At 44.8% G+C, this 25760-nt stretch overlaps 1 protein-coding gene and 1 long non-coding RNA gene across 2 annotated transcripts; one reads left to right on the plus strand and one right to left on the minus strand.

Annotated features, from left to right (window-relative positions):
- Positions 1–8385: 8385 nt before the first annotated feature.
- Positions 8386–10668, minus strand: HOXD1 (homeobox D1). Its single transcript, XM_036319052.1, has 2 exons — positions 9835–10668; positions 8386–9448 (listed from the first exon to the last, which is right to left on the minus strand). The coding sequence occupies exons 1-2, from the start codon at positions 10466–10468 to the stop codon at positions 9135–9137; spliced, it is 948 nt and encodes a 315-aa protein (XP_036174945.1). The 5' UTR covers positions 10469–10668; the 3' UTR covers positions 8386–9134.
- Positions 10325–24612, plus strand: LOC118661253. The gene is made up of 3 exons (XR_004969233.1): positions 10325–10456; positions 21271–21543; positions 22007–24612. It is a non-coding gene; the product is annotated as an uncharacterized LOC118661253 (long non-coding RNA).
- The last annotated feature ends 1148 nt before the right edge of the window (positions 24613–25760 follow it).

Consider the following 25760-nt stretch of genomic DNA (forward strand, 5'->3'; position numbering starts at 1 on the left):
TTACCTTTGATCATTCAGAATGAAATTTATTCAGTTTATTGGTGTATTAAAATATGTAACATATAATAGTTTGTTGTTAAAAAACCTATGACATTTTCTTATAAAATATATAAATTTTCAAAATCAAGGGCCAAGCCAAAAATCACAAACCTTCGATAGAAGTGGTCTTGGACAGTTCTTGGATAGCATCACCATGTGACAGAATCCAAAACATATTCAGAGATTCAAACACAATTGTTTTTGAAGTTTACAAAGAAACCATATGCTGGTAGGGAAAAAAAAATTATTCTGGTTGCATGTAGTACTTTATTCAGTCAAAACAGAAGAATAAATTGTACTTTTTGGCAGGTTAACCCAAGAGAGATTAAATTGTTTTTAAAGTCGATTGAAGACTTTTAGGGATAAGTAGTATGCTACTTTTGTCTGAATAAGAAATACTATAGTTTTAATTTGCCCATTGAAGCTTATTTTATTTATTTACATTGACTCTATCTTTTCTATGATTCTTTCATAGTAAAGCCAACACACTTCATGAATTTGAAATTTAGATCAGGTTTAAAATGTAAGAGGAGAAATAAACATTTATATCTGATAGAATAATCACTCATTCAAGCAAGTGAATATTAACACTATTTGGACAATTGGTCATAGACATTGAGGAAAAAATAAAATACTTTCTACTTTATTTAGGACTATCCTTTAGCCATCAATTAGACCTCAAAGTGTCCTTTTTGTAGTAAGCCCCCTCCAAACACACACACACACACACACACACACACACACACACACACACACAACTTAATAGCAGGCTTTCATAAACCTACAATGGACATAGTTACAGGTTATGCACAGTTGGGAAAATTCATGATTCCCCACTTCCAGAGTAGGTAGAGGGGAAAATTTCTTCTTTCCACGGCAATAGAAACAAGAATATGGTTGATCCTATTTTAACTTTGATGTCAATAGAACACAGCAACCAGAGTTTCTGTTTTTGAGAATGATAAACTCAACCCAGGGAAGCACCACAATGTAGGAAACTCGTGGGAATCATCACTGCATTCTAATTTATGACACCTGACCCTCAAAATACCATGCATGCAAATTCACATGTCCTTTTGCATAGGGAAAAAATGAGCGGAAGTGTGATGAATTTCACTTTTCTGCATTTCCCAGAGTGATCCAGTAAACCAGAAGCAGGGTTTAATGATCTGATGCCCCTCCTGCCCTTTATTTCTCCCAGGCTTCTTCTAAGGTCTTGGGCTCTTACTTAATTCAGTGAGTACTCAACCATCAACTGCCATTTTACTTTCCTATAGCTTGCAAATTTTATCCATAATCCCAGGCCTTTACTTATTCTCTCTAACCTGATTTCCTGTGATTCTTGTTCCTTTCTTGGTATCTCTTTAATTCTAATATTCTGTACCTGGCACTTGGGAAATCAATAAATATTTGTTGTATATATAAATATTTTTCTCCCTCACCCCATATTTCCATCCTAGCTGCCTATCAAAACTCTTATAATCTATTCTATCTTAATAGCAAATTTTTATTAAGCATCAGACATTGTACTGTGCAACCTACATATATTATCTCTGGTTATCCTCAGAATTCAATGAAGTAAGGTCATTATTATTCCCATATTTAAGAGAGGAATTTAGAGCTAAGTAACATAGTGTCACTTGTCCCAGGATGTGCTCCCAAACCTATCTGCCGCCTAGGTGCGCTACTATAACCACTATATTTAATTATCTCCAGACCTTTCTTAAGAAACCCCACACTGGACCTTGCTTGGTTTCAACAATCCTCCTCCCATGATTTTTGTTCCCATAAGGTACATAAGTGACAGTAGCAAGTAACAAATGCAATATATTAAAAAGCCTCAAACAACAACTAAAGTGCATTATAAATTATATTCTGTAAGGATAAAAGGGATCTTTTAGATAACATTCACACTCTTTATTGGTTTACACTGTACTCAATCAAAAGAATGTGCCTTAAAGCACAGAAGGGAAGTCTATAGTTTTCTCTCATTCACCTCTAGCCTCCGATTTGTATTTTATTGTGTGGTCAAGGATAGCTATGTTCTACTGTAAATAATGAAATCCAAAGAATACTTAGCAATAAGTCACTATAATGCTCTGCACCTAGTAGAAGAGGTGCTTGATGAGTAGCACTGTACCCTTTAATCTAATAAAACTATATTCAACATTCAGCAAATAGTGCTATATACAAGGTACTCAATGAGAGATAAAATATATACCCGTGGAGAGAGAACTAATGGGAAGGGGGAGAGGGAGATAGCAGCAGAGAGGGAGAGAGAGAGAGGGAGGGGGAGAGAAAGAAAAAAAAGAGATGATTTAATATGGCAGAAGATTGTAAGTGCTAAGTGAGTATTATAAACAGTAACGCTGTAGCAACTCAGAGGAGTTTGCTTTAGAATTGGATGGTGCAAAAAAGATTTCACAGAGGTGGTAGGACTAGAGCTGTGCTACTAAAGAATGACTTTGAATAGGTAGGGAAAATGTACAAGATAATTGTGAGAGAGCAGAATGGCACGAGAAAGGGTTCCAAGGCAAAAAGCAAAAATTTCCTTGGGGAGAGAATGAACAGACTATTCTAACTGGGGTGACGTTTTTGTGTCAATAAATGGTATGAGCCCTGGCTTGTGTTGTTCAATCGTTAGAACATCAGCCCAAACAACAAAGGGTCCTGAGTTCAATTCCCAGTCAAGGGCAGGGTCCTGGGTTGCAGGTTCAATCCCTGGCCCTGGTCGGGGTGCATGCAGGAGGCAACCAAACCAATCGATATGTCTCTCTCACATCAATGTTTCTCGTTCTCTCTCTCTCTCTCCCTCTCTCTCTCCCTCTCTCTCTCCCTCTCTCACTCTCTCTCCCCCCTCTCCCCCCATTTTCCCTCTTTCCCTCCCTCCCTTCCACTCTATCTAAAATCAATGGGGAGATATCCTTGAGTGAGGATTTAAAAAAAAAAAAGAAATGGTATGAGATTAACATGGAAAATACAAAGGTTGGGAAACTTGAATCTCAGGCCAAAGACATTTCAGTTGCTCCCATTGGCAACCAGGAACTACAGAGAATTTAAAGTGGAACACGGTGAAGACAGGACTTTACAATGGAATAGCTGGGAAGGATACCAGAGGCAAGGAGACCAGTGAGGCACCCACTGCCTGTCTGAATGAGAGATGATAAAGCTGAAGCCAATGGAGAATGAAATAAAGGCCGCATTTGGGAAAGGAGGAGTAATTTGGTTGTCCTTTATCTCTTTTCTTCAACAAAAGAGAATATTTATTTTGCAAACCCACATATTTTAAAGGAATAAAAATTCAAAATTATTTCTCTATTTTGAAAGTTGACAACTTTGAAGTATGGAATTAAGGACAAGGAGATTGAGGCTCTGAACATGAAGTGCTGACACCTATTTGAAAAGTTTCTTATTAAACCCTAATTTATCTGGTCAAAGAGAAGTGGTAACTTTGGGGTTGAGGGGGCAAGAGCATTGTTAGATTTTTTTGTTCATCAAGTCAAGACCAATGAGAAACATTACCTACCTCACATACAAACACACACACATACTTCCTAAAGCTAGAGAGATGACATTTTTAAAGGCCTCAGCTATTATTCCAATAACAACAGTCTCTCATTGATGATAATCTTACAGAGCTTCAATATTGTTAAATACACCTTTCAGTAACAGCAGAGTAAAGGATTATGGGAGAATGCTAAGGTGATGAGAAAACTTAATGACCATCCAGACCAACTCCCCCTTTTTTACAGGAGAAACTGAGACCAGGGAAGTTATTTTTCCTTTTAATCAGAAAACACAACTGGTGTGAAAATCCTTGTTTCCTATCTTAAGTGTAATTTTCTTTTTTTAAATATTTTATTAATTTTTTACAGAGAGGAAGGGAGAGGGATAGAGAGTTAGAAACATCAATGAGAGAGAAACATCGATCAGCTGCCTCCTGCACACCCCCCACTGGGGATGTGCCCGCAGCCAAGGTACATGCCCTTGACCGGAATCGAACCTGGGACCTTTCAGTCCGCAGGCCAACGCTCTATCCACTGAGCCAAACTGATTAGGGCAAGAGTAATTTTCTTGGTTACACAGTTCTTTACTTCAGTCTTAGTGATTCCATCCTTCTGTGAAATTTTTAGAAGCTAATTGTAGCTGTGGGCTCTCTAACCCTGTATTTCTCTTCTGCTTGTATCATTGAGAAGGAAATACACAGAAAAGGCCCCCAAGGATGAGAGAGGGCTCCCATTGCATGGTGGTAAAGTAATTCAGCCAGCCAGTAGCCCAAAGCAGAGTGAGATTGCGATGCTCAGATTGTAGAACAAAGTCCCAACCTGCCCTTGTCCGCACAATATATATTATTGAATGCACTTAAAGACGATCAAACAGTAATTCTGGCTCCAAGATGTTGGAGGAAAAGAAATCATTGTGACCATCTTATAGGCAATGGCTGGGTGGTGGGCATGAAGCAATGGTTTCAGGAAGGGGCAGAGATGGATTTACCATGAACCCAAAGAAACTTAAGCTTCACTAACTTGGGTCCTTCTAGATCCTGGGAGGTGGCCTAACAATTTTGTATTTGTGATTTTGGGTGTTTTTTTCTTAAAGAGGACTCCTCAGATTGTAGGTTAACTTCTACACAACCCCTAAGGATGGGATGTGCTAATAGTCTATCGCCCTCTAGAAATGCCTCAAAGTGTCAGTAACCTGCTTTCTTAGCTATTATAAGTTTAAATGTCCACTCTTTGGCCATCCTGTCCAAATTATATCAATCACACTATTAGAAATGGAAGAGGTGATGTTTTAAATCTTTACAATCTAAGTCAGGGGTGGGGAACCTTTTCTCTGCCAAGGGCCATTCGGATATTTATAACATCATTCGTGGGCCATTCAAAATTATCAAGTTAAAAATTAGCCTGCTATATTTGGCCAAACATTAATTAACTCACCCCGAATGCCTTGGCGGAGCCAGACCAAAAGATTCTGTGGGCCGTATATGGCCCAAGGGCTGGACGTTCCCTATCCCTGATCTAAGTAATAGACTTCCCTTTTATTCACTATTTAGGGTTTCTTTCTTCTTAATTCATTATGGAACTTAACTAAACAGTTTCTATTGAGATTATATTTCTAGATAACAAGTATAACCTAAGCAGATATAAGCTAGATGTTAAATAGAACTATTTTTTATATTGCATGTTTATGCCCTGGAAATATGCTATAGAAGTCAAAACCATGAAAATCTTGATTTCTAGTTAGGTGGAGATTTATCATTATTTGTGAGCTATGTCCAGTATGGTTTCACTTTAAAACCACAAATAAAGTTTTAACAATGGGCATTTTTCTTGTTGAGAGGTCTGTGGTCAGACTAAACATCTCTCTGAAACTGATTAGGTGCTGAGGTTTTCAAATTCAATATTCAGCAAATATAGAGCATTTGTTTGGCCATAAGACATAATTAAGAACATCAGAGCTAATGCAACTCTCCTGCCCCTGCCCCTCCTTTCTAATGACATGCTAATCGGACATAACCTCTTCTGGTCTTGGGCCTAGCCATATATGAGATTGAGGCAGAATAAATTGCATACAATTAATCTTTTGAGCATCTAGGTGACATTGCTTTAGGATTTTACATCAGCAAGACCTTCATTTGCTAGTACTCAAGCAATGGAAGTTTTATGTGCTATTAAATGCTTTGTTTCTTTTTCCTCACTCCCAACTATCCTGAATCCAGAAAAATAGACACATGGTCATTCTGTGGAAACGAACATTGAATAGTTAATTATACAACAGCCAGATTGTCCGTTGTATATTCATTCCTGTAATGGGTCACTGAAGGATGAATTAGCATGTTTAATTTGAAATCTTGTTAAGTAGAAATGGGATTGTTTTTGCAGTTGCCCAATTTGAGTAATAACCATCACACTTCATGGAAGATCTGACGCAAAATAACACAAGGTTCTGAATAATGAGAAGGGGACTGTTCTATAAATAATCCACATGAGCTAGTTACCTCCACCGATGAGATGTATTTGATAATGTCTAAAATCCACTTTTCCTATATAAACACAGTCTCCTCATTCTGGAGAAGGTATTTGCTTTCTTAGAACTGAATTCTCTTTCTTCCAATGATAGGCCTAACATAAACTATGTAGAAGTCATTGAATTGTTTCTGTAGCATTTTCATGCTGAAAGGAACCTCCAGGACCTGGAGAATATTATGCTAAGCGAAATAAGCCAGTCAGAGAAAGACAATATCACATGACCTCACTTATATGTGGAACCTAATGAACAAAATAAACAAAAAAGATCTAGAGACATTAAAGCATTCAACAGACTGACATATTTCAGAGGGAAGGGGGAGGCGCAGGAAGAGATTAAGCAATGAAGTTATATGCATATATGCATAACCCATGGACAGACAATATATATAGTGCAGAGAAGGCCTGGGGAGGGAACAGGAGCAGGGTGGAGGGGGTCAATATGGGTGGAAAAGGGGGCATCTGTAATACTTTCAGCAATAAAGATAAAATTTTTTTAAAGGAACATTTTACTTTAGAATAAAAAAAAGAAAGGGACCTCCAGAGGTCATCTAGCTTGTCCCGATCTTCAGCCAGAATTCTCTCTAATACTGAATATCACTATTTAGTGATCTGCATTAAGAAAGCTTTTAAAGATCCCTCGGGTTGGTCAAAAAATAGCTAATATTGGCCTGATTCATAGAAGAGCATTATACATATGTCAAAATAGCCACCTTCATCAAGGGAGACATCCATCAGGGTTAAGTGCCAGTAGTAGCTAAAAAAAAAAAAAAAAAAAAAAAAAGCTTTATTTTCTCAAAGAAAAGGGCAGTAGATTAAGGAAATGACCAAGCCTCTTGGTACTCTTTTGTTTAGGTGTACATTTGAAGGCTTATCAAAAAGGAAACATTGTCTTGTCAAAGACCACTGCAGGGGAAACCGGAGGTGGCTGTAAGCAAGCTGATCACAACTCCTTTAACAAGTCCTTTCACACAGCTACAGAGCTCAGAGGGGAGGATGTTGTTTCAAACAAGATCTGATTCGCATCAAGTTAGTGTAGGGCAGATGGCAAAACATAAGCATAATATTGACAGACCTGCTTTTTTAAGTGATATCTTTTCCCGCTTATCAGCTGAGTTTGTTAGAGCTGACAATCTTATTTCTTCAACTCCATTAGACTGTGAAAGAGTACAAAGGACAGGAATTTCATTATAATTTCAATATTCTAAGACAATTAATCACATTGCTGTTTTATAAGGAAAGTAATCCTCTACAATCATTAGTTCTCTGAATTATTGGATTTGAGGCACTACCCTAAGAATCTAGATATCCTAGCTAAAAAGAAGAGCTTAGGTTCTTATCTGGATTATTTGGGGCTTTAAGCCTTTCAGTTGAATTATACAAAGAACTTAAAGATACAGCTACAGCTATCTATATAGTGAGGAAAATGACCTGCCCTAACAATTGTCCCAAGTATCTACTGGATTTTGTGTATTAAAATTACATTTTTTTCAAATAATATTTCTGTAAGGTTACATAAAAACTTGGTCAACTACAGGTGCCTTCAGGATTGGGCACTGGATGGAAATAAGGTTAGAGAGAGTGTGTGTGTGTGTGTGTGTTTTGTGTGTGTGTGTTTTTGTGTGTGTGTGTTTTCGTGTGTGTTTTTTTAACCACATACCCTCATGCCAAGTTTCAAACTCTGCTTGTACTTCTTTCTATGACTTCATTTGAAAGTACTTAATTTCAAAAACAGAAAGCACCTCTGTGCTATCTCCTGTAAGGCCAGATGCTCAGGCTGGGTTACAAAAGTGGAAAGCTCTGACTACTGGCGTCTCCAAGCCTCTTTAAAATACTTGACTTTGGAAATAGGAATTTCGACTCTGAGAACTTTTGATGAGCAGCTGAGTACACTAATCAACTAGCAAAGTCTTCAGGTCACCTTTCCTCTTCCTTTTGTAAGACCAGGAGACAAAAATACAGCAACTCCCTGCAGTGTCTCCTTGGCTTTATAACATTCCCACAGGGAGCACCTAATCTACAGGTTAATGTGCAGTCTCCATATCTGCCATAAAACTAGGGCACTTAAGGTAAGGAATTCCTAGGTTAGTTGATATTTGGCAGAGTAGTTTTTTTTTTTCCTCCCTTAACCTGTTCAGATAATTATCCCAAACTTGTTTGTGTATCCAACCTTTAAGAAGTGTTATTTTTTAAAGTTATCAACCTAAACAAATTTCCATAGCAGAATCAAGAAATTCCAAATAGAAGAAACCGAATCAACTTGAAAGAAAATAAAAATGAGAGTAAGGAAAAGCAGAGAGTAGTATGTTCTGTAATTTTTATTATAAAACAGTTCAAACCTTTTACATGCTATGACATTAAATGTCATATATGTTCATTTCAAGCAAACCTTTTTAAAAATATACATACTGTATATATTTACATTCAAGTTTGAGTAACTGGAATCAAGGTTTAGTTCAGGTTCTAATCTTTACCCACCTTGTGGCTTTGTTCAGCTACTAACTAAACAGCGATTGTATCTTCACTCAGGCACATGGAGAGGTAGAAACTGGTTCTTAAAGAAAAACGAAACTGGAGTGCAAATGTGAAGATCATCATTGAAGCAGCTTAGCTACATCAGGGAAGCTCTAACTAGCTTTGGTCATCTCAAGAAGCTGAATACAGGTAGCCTTGTCCTTTAAATTAAAACCAGAAAAACTTTGGGTAGACGCTCTTTGGAGCACATCAGGGGGTTGCTAGAGCTCTGCAACTACTGCACTGCACTCTGCACCCAGGAATTGCATCTGACTAAGGCAACATAGCAGCAGGGTTGGGCTGGCAGCTAGGCACCTTCTCCCTGATAAGACACAGATAAAACACATATGAGTGGCTGAAGAGACCTCCAATTAGTATCTGTACACCCACAGCCTGGAACTCAGAACTCGACTAAGATACTTCCTTTCCCAAGTGAAACCTCTCTTTCTGCACAGGCCCACTTCCACCCCAAACTGAGCTACTAAGTCTAGACAGGGGTGGGCTGGCCTATGACTCCTGCAGGCCAAGTTTCCTCAGCCTCAAGACTAAATCTCATGAGGGTTCTTGGACCTGAGAAGGGCTCCCTAGGTTCTTGCCTGAGAAGGTAAGTTGGAGGGAAGCCACAGAGGTGGCCGAGGGCAAAAGCCCTTCTCTTTCTCTTTTCTTCTGTTTCATCCTGCGGTTCTGGAACCAGATTTTGACTTGGGTGTCATTCAGCTGCAAGGAGTTGGCTATCTCGATGCGTCGGGCTCGAGTTAAGTACTTATTGAAATGAAACTCCTTCTCCAGTTCTGTCAATTGCTTGGTGCTGAAATTCGTGCGGATCGCGCTGGAGGGGCTAGCGGCTCCATACTCAGCGAGTTTGCCTGTAACATGAAGACAGATCGTCAGCAGGGGCGAGAGGGCAGGGAGACCCAACACCGGGGAGCAGGAGGGCTACAGTTAGAACGTACAGTTAGAGTCAAGTCACAGCGCAGCCTTCCCGGGTCTCTGCGGACAGAGCTGTGCCTGGGGAATGCTCCATGGAGCGAGCCCCGTCCTGCACTTTCCTCCACGCCTGGCACACTTTGCGAGCGTGTGGCCGGAGCACGCTCATTAGGCTTCTCCTGCTTTAACAACACCTGGGAACGCGTTTCCTCCCCAGACCCCAACCCGCCGACTAGAGGAACAGCTGCAAGTGCTCCTAGCGCAATTCCGCGGAGGGGGCTCTGTCCCCAACCCAGGCGCGTCCGTCCAAGACTCGAGTACTCACTTTTCTTGGGGGCGTTCCTCTTCACTTTCATCCACTCGAAGGTGCTGAGAGCGGCGGGGAGGCCGGACGCGGGGGAGGCGGACTTGGGGTAGGCGCCGGGGGCCGGGGACGCGGTCTGGAAGGCCCCGGAGAGGCCGTCGGCGGGCTCTTTGAGACCTGCCGGGAAGGGGCCGGGCTCGCCGAAGGCCGCGTAGTCCACCTGGCCGCTGAGAAGCAAGGAGCTGCCGCCCGAGAACACGGCCGAGGTGGCGTAGTGGACGTGCGCCCCGCCGTCGTCGGCCGGCCGCCCGAGCGCGCACGGGAAGTCGTAGGCGGGCCCGGGCCCCAGGAAGGCGTAGTCGGCGGCCCCCGCCGCGGCAGGTGCGGCGCCCGGCTCGTAGGCAGCCTCCAGGGTGCCCGGCGCGTACGGCGGGGCGGCGGGGGCCGGCGCGGGGGTGGCTGGCGGCGAAGGCGCGGGGCGGGCAGCGGCCAGGGGCAGGCAACTGACGAAAGCGCCGTCGCCGCTGCCCAGGGGGAAGGCAGGCTGCAGGGCCACCGGCCGGGCATCGGCGCGGCGGAACTTGGGCGCGAAGCTGAGCAGGTCGCCGCCGCCCCGGGCGCCGCCGCACGACACGTACTCCAGGTAGGAGCTCATGGTCCCGGCCCTCCCACCTGAGCGCGCGGTCCCGGGCTGGGCTCTGCGCCGCTCCTCCTCTCCTCTCTACCCGAGATGCCCTCGCGAAGCCATGGCGAGCGAGCCCGGGGTCCATAGTGGCCTAATATAGCGGCCGGGGTGGCCACGTGGCGCCGGCCGGCCAATGGGCGCCTGCCCCGCACGGCCCGGGCTCCACGCGCCTAGCCCAGCGCCAACTTTGCCGAACCTGCGGGAGGCCGCCACCCAGTGGCCCCCCGCGGGGGGTGGAGCCGCGCGGCCCGGGCGCGGCCAGGGGAAGGGCTGGGGGAGGCAGACAGGACGGGCCTCTCGGGTGAGGGCGGGAGGAGGGAGGGGGCGAGAACTTGCCTGGGTCGTGGGTGGCTAGTCGCTCAGGTGCAGGTTGTGAGCCTCGCGGTGTGGAAGGGGTTAAAAGGGAGCACGGAGCTTGGCCGGTGGGCACTGCTCCTGGCCTTTCTCCAGGGAAGGTAGGTACACCTCTTCCTCGTTTCCCTGAGACCTCTGCGTTTTCGGTTTTCTTGGCACTAATGTTACTTCTCTCCTAAACCTGGAGCGGAAGTTTAATGTCCCCCGCCCCCTTTCTCCGACTTAATTACGGAACTAAATTTTATGCTGTAGGTGCTGGATAGCTGGGGAGGCACAGCATTCTCGCTGTCAGACTCGATTCTCAGGTCACTTCGCAGTCCCTCCAGCTTCTTCACTCCTTCCATTTGTGGGGGCCTAAGGGCCACTGTTGGAGTGACACGCTTTGATTCGGACAGAAGGTAAAGTTTCTGCCTTGTTCGGAAGTTTGGCTGATTCCCCCCCACACACACACTAGGTTGTCAAAATAAAGAATGTGCCCTTGTGATGGAGCGATGGTTGTGCTCCTGTCTGAGAGGTTGGCACACGCACTGGTGCTGGGCACCCTCTCTCCCAGGCACTTGGCTCACGGGCGCAGAGGCTTCCCAGGGACCGGTCAGATCTCAAAGGTTTGGACAGGCTTGTACCTCGAAGCAATTAAAGCTTCTGTTCCATCAGATAAGTGCTGCGTCGTCTCTTGCGAGTGAAATCTGAGGGCTTACAATGTTAATGGGCTCACGTCTTTCCCTTGATAATATGGTTTTGTTTACTGAGTGTAGAGAGACGGGAAATAAAAGCGCAGTTGGCACAGGAAATGAAGAGTAGAAGGGTTAGAAAGACACGATTTACATTGACAAACTTTCCAACTTCCTTGAATATTTCTTTTAATATTTCCCTCTTTGTGGCTGTAGGAAAATAACAAATTAAACCAATAGATGTTATTTACACACAGCAGTAATGAAAGAGAGTGGTTTCCTAAAACTCTGTGAATAAAGAGTCTACTCTTGGCTTTTCAAGTGCCCTTGAGCACTTGATCTATTACAGCCTCTGAGTTATGGTGACGGAGGTTTTATTATTGTTTTACTGATCTACTTGTCATGAAAGAGCCATTGAGCCCTTGCCTAAAATTGCACTCTGAGAAAGTCTGGAATACAGGAGCCACCACAGTCTAGGGAGCCAGTTCCTTACAGGGATGTGAACTTGTGAACAAACAAAGCCACACCAAAAGTGTTACTGCTGGTGAGGCTGAATCTGAGCCAAGATGGGGGAGGGTTGAGCCATGGTGCAGAGGGGTTAGATAGAGAGGAACCAGCACTGGGATTCCTGCACTGCTGGAGTGCTTGGATTTCATTGGGAAATAGAATCCTATGCTGAACTTGATCCCTTCAAACTTGATGTTGCTACTTCAGTTTTCTCCTGTAGCCAATCATCAAATGACAAAGGTCCTAACTAGTTTTTTAAAAAAAAAGAAAAGTAAGAGCTTTTCTCTAGCACCCTGGTCAGGAAATGATAGAGCTCTTCAAAGCTAACTCAGGCTTCAAATGCAGATGCATTTCTTCACTGTCCTCCCTCTGCACCTTTAATGAGAAAGTACCAGCAAATCACATGCTGCTGAGCTCATAGAGGGTTCTCTGGCTAGACTCTTAATAGCCAGTTTTTAGCAACATAATGTCCCAGCTCTTACACTCCTATCTCAAAACCATAAGGCCCTCTCTCAAAAGGTATGACAACGCATAGGCCCAGAGGCCCCAGGGGGTCAAAAAGGAAGGGGTGGCCTTATAAACCTCTCTGAAGATGTGCTGCTGGCTGCAACCCAGGATGTAGGACAGAAAACCTACCCTGACTGTCAGCAAGTCTGACCAAAATCTATCCAATGTAGAACCCTTACTCTAAGCTTTCAGGAAAAACAAGCAGCCTAGATGCCTTTGCAACCTTCATTGCAACAAGGACCAGGTTTTTATTGCTAAGAACTTGGGGCAAAAGTTGGGTCCTTCCTATCACAATTAAACATTGACTTTGATGCACTAATGAGCTGTCCACACTGTTTCACTGAAGCAAAATTTTGGAGATTGAGCTTTTGCTGAGAGAAAAGAGTATCCTAAAAACAGAATGAGATTTTTAAAAATTGAGTTATTTTGTTTTCACAGCTGTGGGTGAGGTTGTTCACTATTTGTTCAGACTCCCTGCTAATTGCATGCAGGGGGATACATTCTGTTCATCCTTCCCTCTACCCCCTTTAATCTCCCAGAGTTTGGCATATCCTACACTTTGGGGTTCAGGATTGTCACCTCCACTCCTGGACTGGTTCTTGACTTGCTCAGGTTAGCAGTCAAGACTCTGATCATTTCAGCCTCAAATTCAACAAACATTTGCCAAGGACCTACTATGTTAGAATATTTTGTTAGGGGAAGGTTAGGCTGGGGGAAAATATTCTCAAACCAAAGGACCAAAGGATTCATTCCTGGCACAGGTCTTAGCTGTATTATAAATCCACTCCAGCTGTGACCGGTTTGGTTCAGTGGCTAGAGCATCGGCCTGCGGACTGAAAGGTCCCGGGTTCGATTTCGGTCAAGGGCATGTGCCTTGGTTGTGGGCGCATTTCCAGTGAGGAGTGTGCAGGAGGCAGCTGATCGATGTTTCTCTCTCATTGATGTTTCTAACTCTCTATCTCTCTCCCTTCCTCTCTGTAAAAAATCAATAAAAATATATTTTTTAAAAAAATCTACTCCAGAAGAATCTATGTCGATAGTTTCTAAGGAGAAATTGGAAGGTAATATCGGGGGCAGTGTATGTAGAAAGATGTGAATATAGGGTATGCTTTATGTTTGTGTTTTATTTTTATTTTTTTAGAGAGAGGGGGGAGGAAGGAAAGAAGAGAGAGGGAGAGAGAGTGGGGAGAGAGGGGGGAAGGAAGGGGAGGGGAGGGGAGGGGAGAAATACCTCAATCAGTTATCCAAACTGGGATCAAACCCTCAACCCAGGTGTGTGCCCTGACTGGGAATGGGACCTTCGACCTTCTGATGCATGAGACAACACTCCAACCAACTGAGCCACACTGGCCAGGGAAATACAGGGTAATTTGAGTAACTTTAAAGTTTGTTTCCTAGATGTTTACAGGGTATGGGAGAAAGGTCTTACTGATTTTATTGTTTGTTCAAGTCATGAATTCCCTAGGGCCACTTGCCCTGCTGGGTCCTAGTGCTGGGTTCTCAGCAGGAGATATAGCAGAGAGTCCTGATTGCCAGGTTCTGTTTGATGTAGGAATGCTTTGAAATCTTTCCCATCCTACTCACCACAGCAGCCACCCCTGCCCAACCCATATGACTACTTTTCTCTCCCATTGGAACAAAGGACAAGCTTTTTTCAGCAGACAGAAGTGATGGAGGGTGGCAGTCTGGTCTTCTGTGTGTTTACAGTTGTTTCTAAGAAGCCTCTTGGCAACCCCTCTCCACAAGCCCCACCATGTTATTCCTTGGAGACACTTGAGCACATGCAAACTGTTGGCTCCATAGCCCCAAAGCATAGAAAGACTCTTGCTTTTGGGGGTAAAAGGGTAGGGGCTTTTCCTGGTGTGGAGATGGGGATGAAAGAGATCCTAAGGACAGAAATTCTAAACCTATCAGGGGTCTGATAACATGACCCTCCCCCTGGAAAGCAGTTTAGAGTTCTGTGCCATTCCCTGAGAGCTTTGTGAATGAAAGGCTCATGGGTCAAGCTTGTGCTTAGCACACAGTAGGACTTCAGTAAGTGTTTGTTGGACAGAAATGAAGAATAGACAGAATGGTATGTCTTCACAATGACTAATACTAGCTAAAGGATAGCCTTAGATTATTTGCTTCCAAAACCACTTCAGATGGGTAGGGATCACCATAGAAGCTTGTTTAAAAATACAGGTCCCTTGGCCCACCCCCAGAGATTTTATTCCAATAGGTCTGATTCAGGAGTATATATTTTTTTAAATAAACCTCTTGGGTGGTTCTAAAGTAAGGTTTTTTGGAACCACACTTGGGAGAATTTCTGCTTTAGGAGCCGGGTTGAGGGAGCAGTGTGGGGAGAGAAAGGTTATTCTGTGAGAAGGGCTCTGAAACCAGCAAGATGAGAACTCATGGCTAGTTGGAGTCTGAGTGTACCAGAAAAGTGTCCAGTAGCATGTTGGATAGAAGAGACAGAGAGGTCAATGTCAAGGTCAAATTTAAGTCTAATTGGGCTGAAGTTCCAGAAAATATCCTTAAGAAGTAGCCAGTAGGAGTTTCCCAAGTTTTACTGACAAAATAGTGCTTTGTAAGTTGGGCTCACTTCTGCTCCTTCCCACTCCTAACTTGGCTTTGATGATGCCAATGATGTAGAAAGTAAAAGGGATTTGCCTCTGCTAATCTCCTCAGAGAAAATTTAGATTGGTTCTGAGGCAGTGGGAAGAGGGAAGGAGTGGGAATAGGGGTCTCAAGAGGGTGGAGCCAACCCTCATTTCTTTCCACCTCTCCCAAGTTGTCTGGAATGAGCATTTGAGCCTCAGGGATCCAGATGGGATGAAATGTCCCTTGGGCCTAAGCTGTAACTCTTTCTCCGGCTAAAGACTGACCTTTCACAGCACAAGAGGTCCATGTTAGAAGGTCTCGAGAAAGAAATGACATCGAACCCCTCATTTTAGAGAGAAAATCACTTTAATCAGAGGTTAACAGGCAAAGCCATGCTGCAGAAATGAGGGAACCAACTTGGGTCTCTGACTCTCCACATTCTGCTGCCTCTTCACAGTCTGCAACAGGGAGTAAGGCAGCCCCTCCTCTGTGCTGTGGTAGCCTTGGTGCTGAGCAAGCAGCACAGTGATCAAGGAGGCGCCCTCACTTCTGGAAGACCACACAGCCAATGTGGCTGACTGGGAGGCCTACTGCCCTCCCTTTGCTAACCTTGCTACAACTGCAAGAGAGGGCAGTGTTGGACCTGGGTCTCCACCTATCCCATCGCCAAGCAAGGGTAAAGGATCCCTTCATTTCCTGCTGAGCTTGATCAGCATCAGGGTCCTGAGGGGAACAAAACAAGAAGTGTCCCAAGATTATTGTAGCTGAATAGAACAAGTACAAATAAGGATAAGTGAACACACAAGTACGCCCAGGTCAGTTACACTTGTACTGATAGCTTTTCTTCTCTTGTATTTTTTAAATAGGTAATAAATTTAAATTTACATGGTTTAAGTTGCAAAAGGAATGCAGTGAAAGTCTCCCAAACCCATCCCCAGCCACCTAGTTCCCCTTCACACAGGCAACCAATTTTATGAATTTCTTATATGTCTTTCTAGAGATACTACACACACACACTTCCACATTTTTTTTTTAAATATATTTTATTGATTTTTTACAGAGAGGAAAGGAGAGAGATAGAGAGTCAGAAACATCGGTGAGAGAGAAACATCAATCAGCTGCCTCCTGCACATCCCCCACTGGGGAAGTGCCTACAACCCAGGCACATGCCCTTGACCGGAATCGAACCTGGGACCCTTCAGTCCGCAGGCCAACGCTCTATCCACTGAGCCAAACCGGTCTCGGCACACTTCCACATTTTTTACACAAACAGTAGCATATTAGACTCTTTTGAACCATGCTTTCCCCCCTGTTATATCTTGGAGATCATTTCATATAAATGCATTCAGAACTTCCTGGCTTATTTTTACAACTTCATGCTGTTCTACCTATCATAATTTAGTCAGTCCCTTATTAATGAGCATTTAGTTAATTTGCAATCTTTTGCTATTACAAATACATGTTCAAGTTTTTACCTATTATAAAAATTCCTGGATGTGAAATTAGTCAAAAGTATGTATGCTGACAATTTTGATACGTATTGCCAAGCCTCTCTCCATAAAGGTGAATCAGTTTATACTTCTACCATAAACAAATGAGAATTTCTGTTTCCTCACACTTTTGCCAAGTCACAGGGAATTAGTCTTTTAATTTTGCCAATCTGATAAGTGAAAAATAATACTTTACTTACCCTTATAGCATTCCCAGGAATATCATTCTACTTGTCTTATTTGATCTTTTCATTATTCTATTTTATAAATGGTATTACTGACATAGAAAAGATTGCTGTAGTCACACCCAATGTAAATGGCCAAGATCAGATGTTCAGCTCTCTTTCATATACTACACTGTGCCATAGGAAGCTTGAGGTTCAAAAGTAGCAGGTGGCTTCAAGCATGTGCTGAAAGATACATGATATAAAAAAAAGTGTAGAAACTTTCCAACATCTGCTACGAGGACTCCTCTTTAGTGGTCTAATACCAAGACCATATTTCTGCATGTCTCCCCTGGAGAGTACCATCCAGAAGTAGAGGGGCTCTGATTAGCAATCTAATCTGACCTAGTCTTAAACATTAGCTTGAATTCAATATCTGGGAAGCAGTAGGCTATTGTTTTTAATTTTCCTGAGAGTTCTCACTGGCCACCCAGGACCTAAATATTGATTAGCATGGATGGGTAAGAAAATGTTTTCCCTAGGTTTTAGCTTTATATAATAGGACATTCACTTGGACCTGATGAAGATAATGAAACACATACGCACACTGCTTTAATTTTATCTACGGATAAACTTATGAGGTATATACCTTTATGGACTGTTTCATTGATGATGAAACTGAAGGCCAGAAAGATTAAGTGAATTGCTTAGGGTCATGCAATGTATCAGTTAACAACGCAGAAAACACAATGTAAACCTAAACTTGAACTAATTAGTTTCCCCTGCAAAGTCTTCTCTTCTCCCTCCTCTATTCATGTTGGTGAAATGACCTGACTACCCACACAGACTTCAAAATAGAAGAAACCTAAGGATTAACACCCCACTACTCTTTCATCCAGTTGATCACTGTGTCCTGTGAATTCTTCCTCCTAAATGTCTCTCCTCTTCATCCTATTGCATTAGTTCCTCTTAAGGCTGGATATTCCAGCAGCCTCCTTTTTTCTTCTTGCCTCCTTTCTCTAATCAGACACAGTACCCCCAAGAGTTAGCTTTCCACCTGGCCAACATGGCTCAGTGGTTGAGCGTCAACCTATGAACCAGGAGGTCAGGATTCCATTCCTGGTCAGGGCACATACCCAGCGTGGGGGCTCTATCCCAAGTAGAGGGCCTGCAAGAGGCAGCCAATTGATTCTCTCTAATCATTGATGTTTCTATTTCTCTATTTCTCTCTCCCTCTCCCTTCCTCTCTGAAATGTAAACATATATAATTTTTTTAAGAGTTAGCTTTCCAAACAGATAACCTTACATCCCAGTTTATAACCTTCAGTGGCTCCCCATTGCCTATAGATTAAGTCTAGAGTCTAGACTCATTCTCATGGGACCTTCTACAACCTCTTTCCAGCCAGGTGGCCCACTCCAAACCACTCTCCTCATTCCAGGTCCAGACTTTGCACTTTCTCCCCTCCCTGCTTTTGTATGTGCTGCTCTCTCCACCTGGTATGTCCCTCCTTCCTGGGTCCAGAAAACTCCTATACTTCAGGGACCTAAATTCACTTCCTCTGAGAAGCTTTGTTGTTGTTGTTGTTGTTGTTTTGGTTTTTATTTTGTTTTTGTTTTTTTGACACTACAGTACTGTTAGTGGTGCCTTCTCTGTATTCCAGGAACATTTTGGCTACACCTCTATGACAGCATTTGTCACTGTTTTAGGATTGGGTTCTTTTTCTCCCCCAGTAGATAGAAGGGTACTCAGCATTAATGGCTCATTTTTGTGTCTCAGAGCCCAGGACAGTGCATACAGGAACTGTTCAGTCAGTATTGGTGGAAAGGCAAGGAGATGGGCAGGTTCTGAACAGGAGACATCAGGACCAAGTACTTTAATTGCTCAATGAGTTCAGGAAACTGCAAGGCTTAAATATATATATATATATATATATATATATATATATATATATATATATATATATATCTGAAGCAAAATGACAGTACAACATTTCTCTAAAGCAAGTTAATTTCCACCCAAGAGGATGATGAGAGAGAAGAGGACTGAGGGGAGGGGGAAGAGGGAAGAAAGCTGGGACTTTATGTCCTTCAGAGGCTCCTTGCTATAGGCTAAGGCAACACATTTAACATCAGAAAATTCTTACCTGATGTCACTCAGAAAAAAGGTAAAAGAGGCGGTAGCCTGGAACTTTCTTAGAATTTACAAACTGCACATTATGTACCACTCAAGACTGGATAGAAGAATGCTTTACCACCCACTCACCTAATCCTCCTGCTGGGAAGAGCTCTAATGTCAATGACTGCCCCTAACCTTGGAGTCTGTCCCTTTATGGTGTTTCTAAAATGAACCTAAAAGAGCTAAAATAAAAATACTCATGCAGCATGGTAACCATAGTTAACAATACTATACTGCATATTTGAAAGTTGCTAAGAGAATAAATCTTAAAAGTTATCATCACAAGAAAAATTTGTAACTATATATGATGACATGTTAGCTAAACTTATTTGGTGATCATTTTGTGGTGCATACAAATATCAAATCATTAGGTTGTACTCCTGAAACTAATACTAATATATAATACCTCACTTAAAAGTATTTTTAAATACTCAAATCATGCCCTCACATAAACACACACACACACACACACACACACACACACACACACACCAAACAAAACAAAACAAAAAAAACAGGAGAGGTATATCATTGTGTTTGGTGTTTTAAGTATATTTTTATTGTTATTTTATTTTTTTTAATATATTTTATTGATGTTTTACAGAGAGGAAGGGAGAGAGATAGAGAGTTAGAAACAGAGAAACATTGATCAGCTGCCTCCTGCACACCCCCTACTGGGGATGTGCCTGCAACCAAGGTACATGCCCTTGACCGGAATCGAACCTGGGACCCTTTAGTCCCCAGGCCAATGCTCTATCCAGTGAGCCAAACCAGCTAGGGCATTTATTGTTATTTTAAATGATGTTAAAGTTTAGCTCCAAGTTCAACAGGAGTCTTCTCCTGCTTCCTCCCACATAAATACTCCTGCAGGTAAATATAACTAAACTAGTTCAGGCTCTCCCTTGAATTCTAGTCCCTGGGGACATCTTTCTTAAAACTCTTAAAATGAAAGTGTCTCTACAAGAACCTTCTGACCCATTGGGATTTTTTTTTTTTTTTTTTTTTTTTTGGTCCTGTTATCTGAGATGGGTTTGGCCCTTTCTGGGGGTAGAGCAGTGTTCAAGAGTGTCACATGAACAAGCAGGAGGTCTGGGGGGAGAAGGGGATGCAGAATCACTGAGGGGCAGGTATAGGGGCAGGCATGTTGGGCAGGCGCTGGGCACCCTGAGTGGTCCGAGGGCAGAGCTGGTGGGAAGCAGTGCTGGGCCTGTGGGAGGAGGTAACTGGCCAGTGCTTCCCTCCACCCTGACCCAGCAGAGTGCTGGTCAGACTGCGCTGCTCTGGTGCACGGGTGGCGGGTCTAGCCCTCCTTTGGGGCTCAATCCCCGTGCCTGCCTGCGTCTCCTCCGCTTGCGGTTTCTGGTCAGTTCCCAGCTGGCCCAGACTTGTTCTGAAGGAGGAGGAACGGCCGTCTGGCGAAAAAAGTGCACACCGGGTGATTGATGAACTCTTAATAGGACTAACCTCTCCTGCTCCCCCCACCCCACACTAGACACACACTGAGAAATCGTTCACCCCAGCCCCCGCCCCAGACCTCCTCGCTCGCTCACAAGAGGGGGCTCGGCCACCAGCCGGTTGGGTGATTAACTCACCGTTTGTCTTCCCAAGTGTTCCAGGTGGATTCAGGAACACCCATCCTCCCCCCAGCCGCAGCACCCTGCCGCGCCGGGTGGAAAGCTGGAAGAAGCGCGCATCCAGCGTCACCAGCGTCACTTGGAGGCGCAGCCCAAACTGGTCTTTGTGCTGCCGAATGACTGACCGCCTGACCGCCCAGGGGAGGCGGGGGCTATTGTTACCCGCGGGGGAGGGAGGTGCTCAGACTCGGGGTCCACGCCAGCCTCCTCCCCAGAGTGTCTCCGGTTCCCAGGACGGGCGGGGGGGCTTCCTTTGTATGTCCTCTGCCTGCCTGGGGAAGGCGTCGTTGTTGCTCCAAGGGGCAACAGACTGGGGGAGGGGGAGGAGGGTGCCAACTCTGCCGCTGCCTGGAGCTCAGCTCCTCCGACCCAGCTTCCCCACTTGGCCATGCGGCCTTGTGGAGGATTGGGGAGGAATATGGTATTTGTAGGGCAATGCTTTGAACAATAGATCCATAAAAAGGCCTTCTCCTTATAAGTCAGGGACCACTCTTCCCTCCTTCAAAAAGGCCCTGGTCCACCAGGTTCTCCCTCGAGGCCTGGTTTGAGGCCTGGTTTGACGCCTGCTTCCCCAGCAAAAAACACTTCATTTGTACCAGGGTTCTCCATGAATCCTGATTTAAATTAAGATCTTCTCCTTGGGCTCTTACTAATGTTGACACCCTGTTTCCATAATTTTCCAGATACTATTCTTCCATGAAAATGATCCAGACTAGCTATAGGAACCAGCCAAGATGTTTTGCCACAAGATCTAGGACAAGAGGACTTAACCAACATCTCCCGTCTTGCAGATCTCCTGGGGACCCTTCACCTGCTTCTGCTACTGCAAACAATTGGACATCCATTTACCTTGACTCTTTTTTCAAGTGTGGAAACCTTTTGTGCACTGTGCATCAGGCTGGACCTGGCCTGAAAGTAGACCTCTTGATTGCCTCTGACCTTTCCAATTTGCCAGTGTGAGTATGAGACCTGACGAAGTGTTTAGGTGTAGACTTTAAGCCAAGTATATAAATCCACTTGGCACCAACTTGGGTCCCAAAGATAAGGACATTTGTAGCTGGAGTGGAAGACAAGGGAACAATGAGAACTAAGGTTTCATTCTCTGTGATGAGCCTCTCCACCACCAACTAGCACCACCAGTGCAGTACGTACAGAGGACTCATCTACCCAATCTTTTTTTTTCTCATCCAGGCCTTCTGCAAGAGGGATCTAAATGAGCCAGTCCTCAGAGATGGTGAGGGTGTGGCTGGTGACTCAGTCTTGGCTTCCTGGGCCCAAGGTGTCTAGGGATAGATCTCTGGGAAGTGTTAGTGCCATGAAGTGAGCAGGCTACAGACCTGTGGGAACTAGAGCTTTCTGCCCCTCTTCATTTTTATTTAATATTCACAAACTTCTGTTCATCCTATTCTTTTCTTACAGTTTCTGAAAGAAGGACCAAAGGAATGCCAAGAACTCCCAGATGAAGAGGACCTCTCTAGATTTGTAACTGGGACTACAAACCAAGTCTTAACTTCAGGAGGAAGTTTCAACTAATTATCAGGATAAGTCAAAACAGGCCTGTGACTGCCCTTTGAATACTGAAGGTGTCAACAAGCTTCTGGCTTCCCCAGGTCAAGTAGAAGTTGGGTTCCTTCTTTGTTATTCAAACACACACCCACACACACAGCCAGTTCACCCTCCCTAATGAAAAACCTCAACAGATGGAGAGCCTAGGCTCCCCAGCCTGCTGGCTGGGAAGATGCACTTCACTCAAGGGTCAGTCAGCTGGTACAGGGAGAAGGGAGTAGCTGGTATAGGTAATCACTATATTTTAAAACTCTCTCCAGCAAGGTTAGCATCCTCTGGGGCCTGGGAAACCAATGTGGCTAATGTGTCTCTGATAGGGACTGGGCTTGGGGCTGTACCAAGGGGAAAGTCCTCTGCGTTCTCCCCCTCTCATTTGAAAGCCTGTACAAAGAAATGGCACAAACGGGTGGTTAGCAATGATTCCATCAGAGGCGGATTTTTCTCTGTCAGGTCCCTGGATGAAGTTGAGGTCTGAAAGCCAGAAGGTGGAGTATGTACTTAATCACCCTTCCTTACTGCCTTTCCAGGGGCCAGGACTACCCTTCAGGCCTTTCCTCTTGCAACTCCCGCACCCCTCTGGCCAGCTCAATTGGATCTCCTCCCATCACTCCGGGCTGGGGCCTGCGTCTCTCCCGGGAGCCAGGGCAAGCTCTGCCCGGAGCTCTTTTCCTCCCATTTGGCAGTGGGCCGTCCCTGCTGCCTCACCTCTACCTTGCTTTATTTCACGCTTGATTGAAAGGAACCACTGCCACTCCCATCCGTGGGCGGGGGCCTGAGGCCCGCACCCTTTTCTTCGGGCCTCGGGAAGAGTCCCCCACAGCCTCCAGGATCCCCTCCCCCAAAGCGGCCTCTGCAGGAAAAAAGCCGAGCTGGTCTAGGCCTGAGTCGCAGAGGCATTTCCTCCCCTCCACTGGGCAAACGAAGTGACCCTCCTAGAGACCCAGGCCCGAGCTAGGCGAGGCCCTTCCCCACCTCCAGTGGTCGGCCCGGCGCTGCCTTTGTGTGGCCTTCCCCGCCTCCGCGGAGCCCGTGGGGAAGCGGCGCACACAATGGTGCAGCCGCTCCGGAAGGCCGGCGGCCCTGGGCGTCCTCAGCCCGCGCCCGGCGGCGAGGGCCAGCAGCCTCGAGGCCTTGGTGCGGCCCCTATTGTCCCCTGCGCGCCCGCCACGGGGCAGGGCGGCGGTTTGCTTTCCTGCCCGCTCGCCCCTTCCCGCGGCAGGCCCTCCCCGGGAGCCGCAGCCTGAACCCCGGGAGCCGCAGCCGCCGCTCCCCTCCCCCCCTCTCCTTTCTCTGCTGCTGGCGGGGGGCGGGGGCACCGTTCCCCATAGAGCAGCTATTGTGACCTTCCCTCGGAGAGTGGGAACCCAGCCGAGTGTGCACCGCCGGCGGTGGCGGTGGCGGTGGCGGGGGAGGAGGCGACGGTGTGTGCAAACCTCGGGGACGGAGGGGAAATAAATAAAACTTTGCAACCTCGGGCGGTTGGGCCCTTCAGAGGGCGTTTGGTTGTGTTTAGACTCTGGTGCTTCCTAACACTAATTGCAGGCTCAAAGGGAGCAGAATTTATGGCGAAGGCCAAGGCAGCTTGTTTATAATTTATGAAGTTTTAAATGGCTGTGTCGCAGGGCCCACTCTCGCCCTGGCCTGTGGCCGCGCGGAAAGCGCCCTCCCCAGACTCCCCACCCACGCGACTTAGTGTGGCCCGTCCGGGTCATTCTCGGAAGCTTCGGGGAAGCTTTCTCCAAGAATGAGAGGGAGCCGCAGATTTGTCCCAAGAGAACTCCCCCACCCCACAGGAGAAGGTGCCTCCGGGAGGGAGCCCCTCACCCCGCACTTCTTCGGAGTCTTAGTGTGAGAGGAAGCTGATGTCAGCCCGGCTAGACACCGTTTAGAGTCTAATCCATGAAACCCTAAGCCGCAGATGACACTTGGGGCCTTGCAGACACCCGCAGACTCAGCAGATACTCCTGCGGTAACAGACCGCGCTGGGAAACGCCTGGAGCCATGATGCATTCTGTATTTTTATTACTTACGGTAGGAAGAAGAGAGGAGGGAAACCGGGCGGAATCTAAACAGCTTGACAGTTCATCTATTTACTATTTAGCCAGTTAAGAACGATTGTTATCCCTGCAAAGCAGTAAGCTCTTCTTTGATTTCCCTAATAATTTAAAAAATAATTTCTTACAAGACAATTAGAAATCCTGCCTATGGACGCAAATTTCATAGAAAACAATTTTAAGCCTTGAAAGTGGGTAAACTATCCCTGCGGTTGAAGTCACTTATTCTTGCTGATAACGTCTACAACATGTATATTTTAAACCTGCTCAGAAAAGGTGAAATTTAGCAAAAGGATAATCCCCTCCCGCCCCCAATCTAACCTGCCATTTTTTTTTAAACGGCACAAAAGAACAAGGAAACTAAATGTTTTTTTAAGCCATCATTATTTAGCGAAACACAAACATCCAAATGGAAACGGTTGTTGTTCCACCAGAAGATTAGAAGTTAAATTATTTCCACACAATAGGAATTTCACCTCGTGTCACCAGGGATGTAGTAGGAGTTGCATTATTTGTCAAACCAAATAGAGATGTGTGGGCCGACTTTGCTGAAATACAAAGAATTGAACCTTATCCGAAGGCGTTTTCCAAGTGCCTCCTCCCAGAGAAGTGGGTGGAAGTTGTCCACCCCTAGCTAAAGCCACGCTATTATTTACAAAATGGTGATAAATCCTCGGAGACATTTTTTGCCCATTTCGTACAAAGGAACAGGAGAAAACAAGGTGTTTATACTTATGTTCCGTTAATGAAACTTTTATTACTTTACATCATGGGGAATGCGTGTTTCCTTTAGAAATGAACCGCCAACCACTATAAAGGAAAAAGTCCTGACAGCACTTCCTAGAGACAAGGCTTAGGTGCCTTGGTCTCCAAACGATCATTTCTCTTTCCGCACCTTAGCCTTTTCGCAGCTCAGTTCTTCTTAGGACTTCTCATGTATCTTTTCTTTTGATTGTCAGTTTTCTTTCAAAGTTCTTTTTTATTACTTAACACAGAAAAGTGAGGTCTGGCCTCCCCAATGTAAATGCAATCTAAGAAAAGTGGATTTGTGTCTAGAAAGATGGGTAGAAATCGCAAAGCAGGCACGGTACAAAGCTCTACGCAAATCACCCGCCTGCAACATTTCTAGGTTTGCATCCTCAGATTCTTCCCCCTCATGTCAGTACCTGGGTTGTAATCAAGCATCCCAGAACCAATGTGTGCACTCGATCCCAAATACATGAAAAAACGTATTTCGAAGGTTCCGCCTATTGGGGGGTCTTCCATTGAGATTGTGGGGGAAAATAAAGGCAGCGATCTACTTGCAAGGGTGTGTGATTAACACAGATACTCTTCCAACTGAGAAATTCTTTATTCTAAATATTTGTTCAAATAGTACCAGACAATTTGAAATCAATAAACTGTGTCGAGTTGGAGGACTGTGGCTGTTTGAGAAATGAGTAGCGGGTGTCGTCTGACTCTACCCATGAAGGACAATTTGCGGTCTTAATCCTTTACATCAACTACAAACACCAGCCACGGTTACAACTGTTCAAAACTACTCTCTCAGCTAG

The sequence above is a fragment of the Myotis myotis genome, unplaced genomic scaffold, assembly GCF_014108235.1.
Source record: "Myotis myotis isolate mMyoMyo1 unplaced genomic scaffold, mMyoMyo1.p scaffold_m19_p_8, whole genome shotgun sequence".
NCBI lineage: Eukaryota > Metazoa > Chordata > Mammalia > Chiroptera > Vespertilionidae > Myotis > Myotis myotis.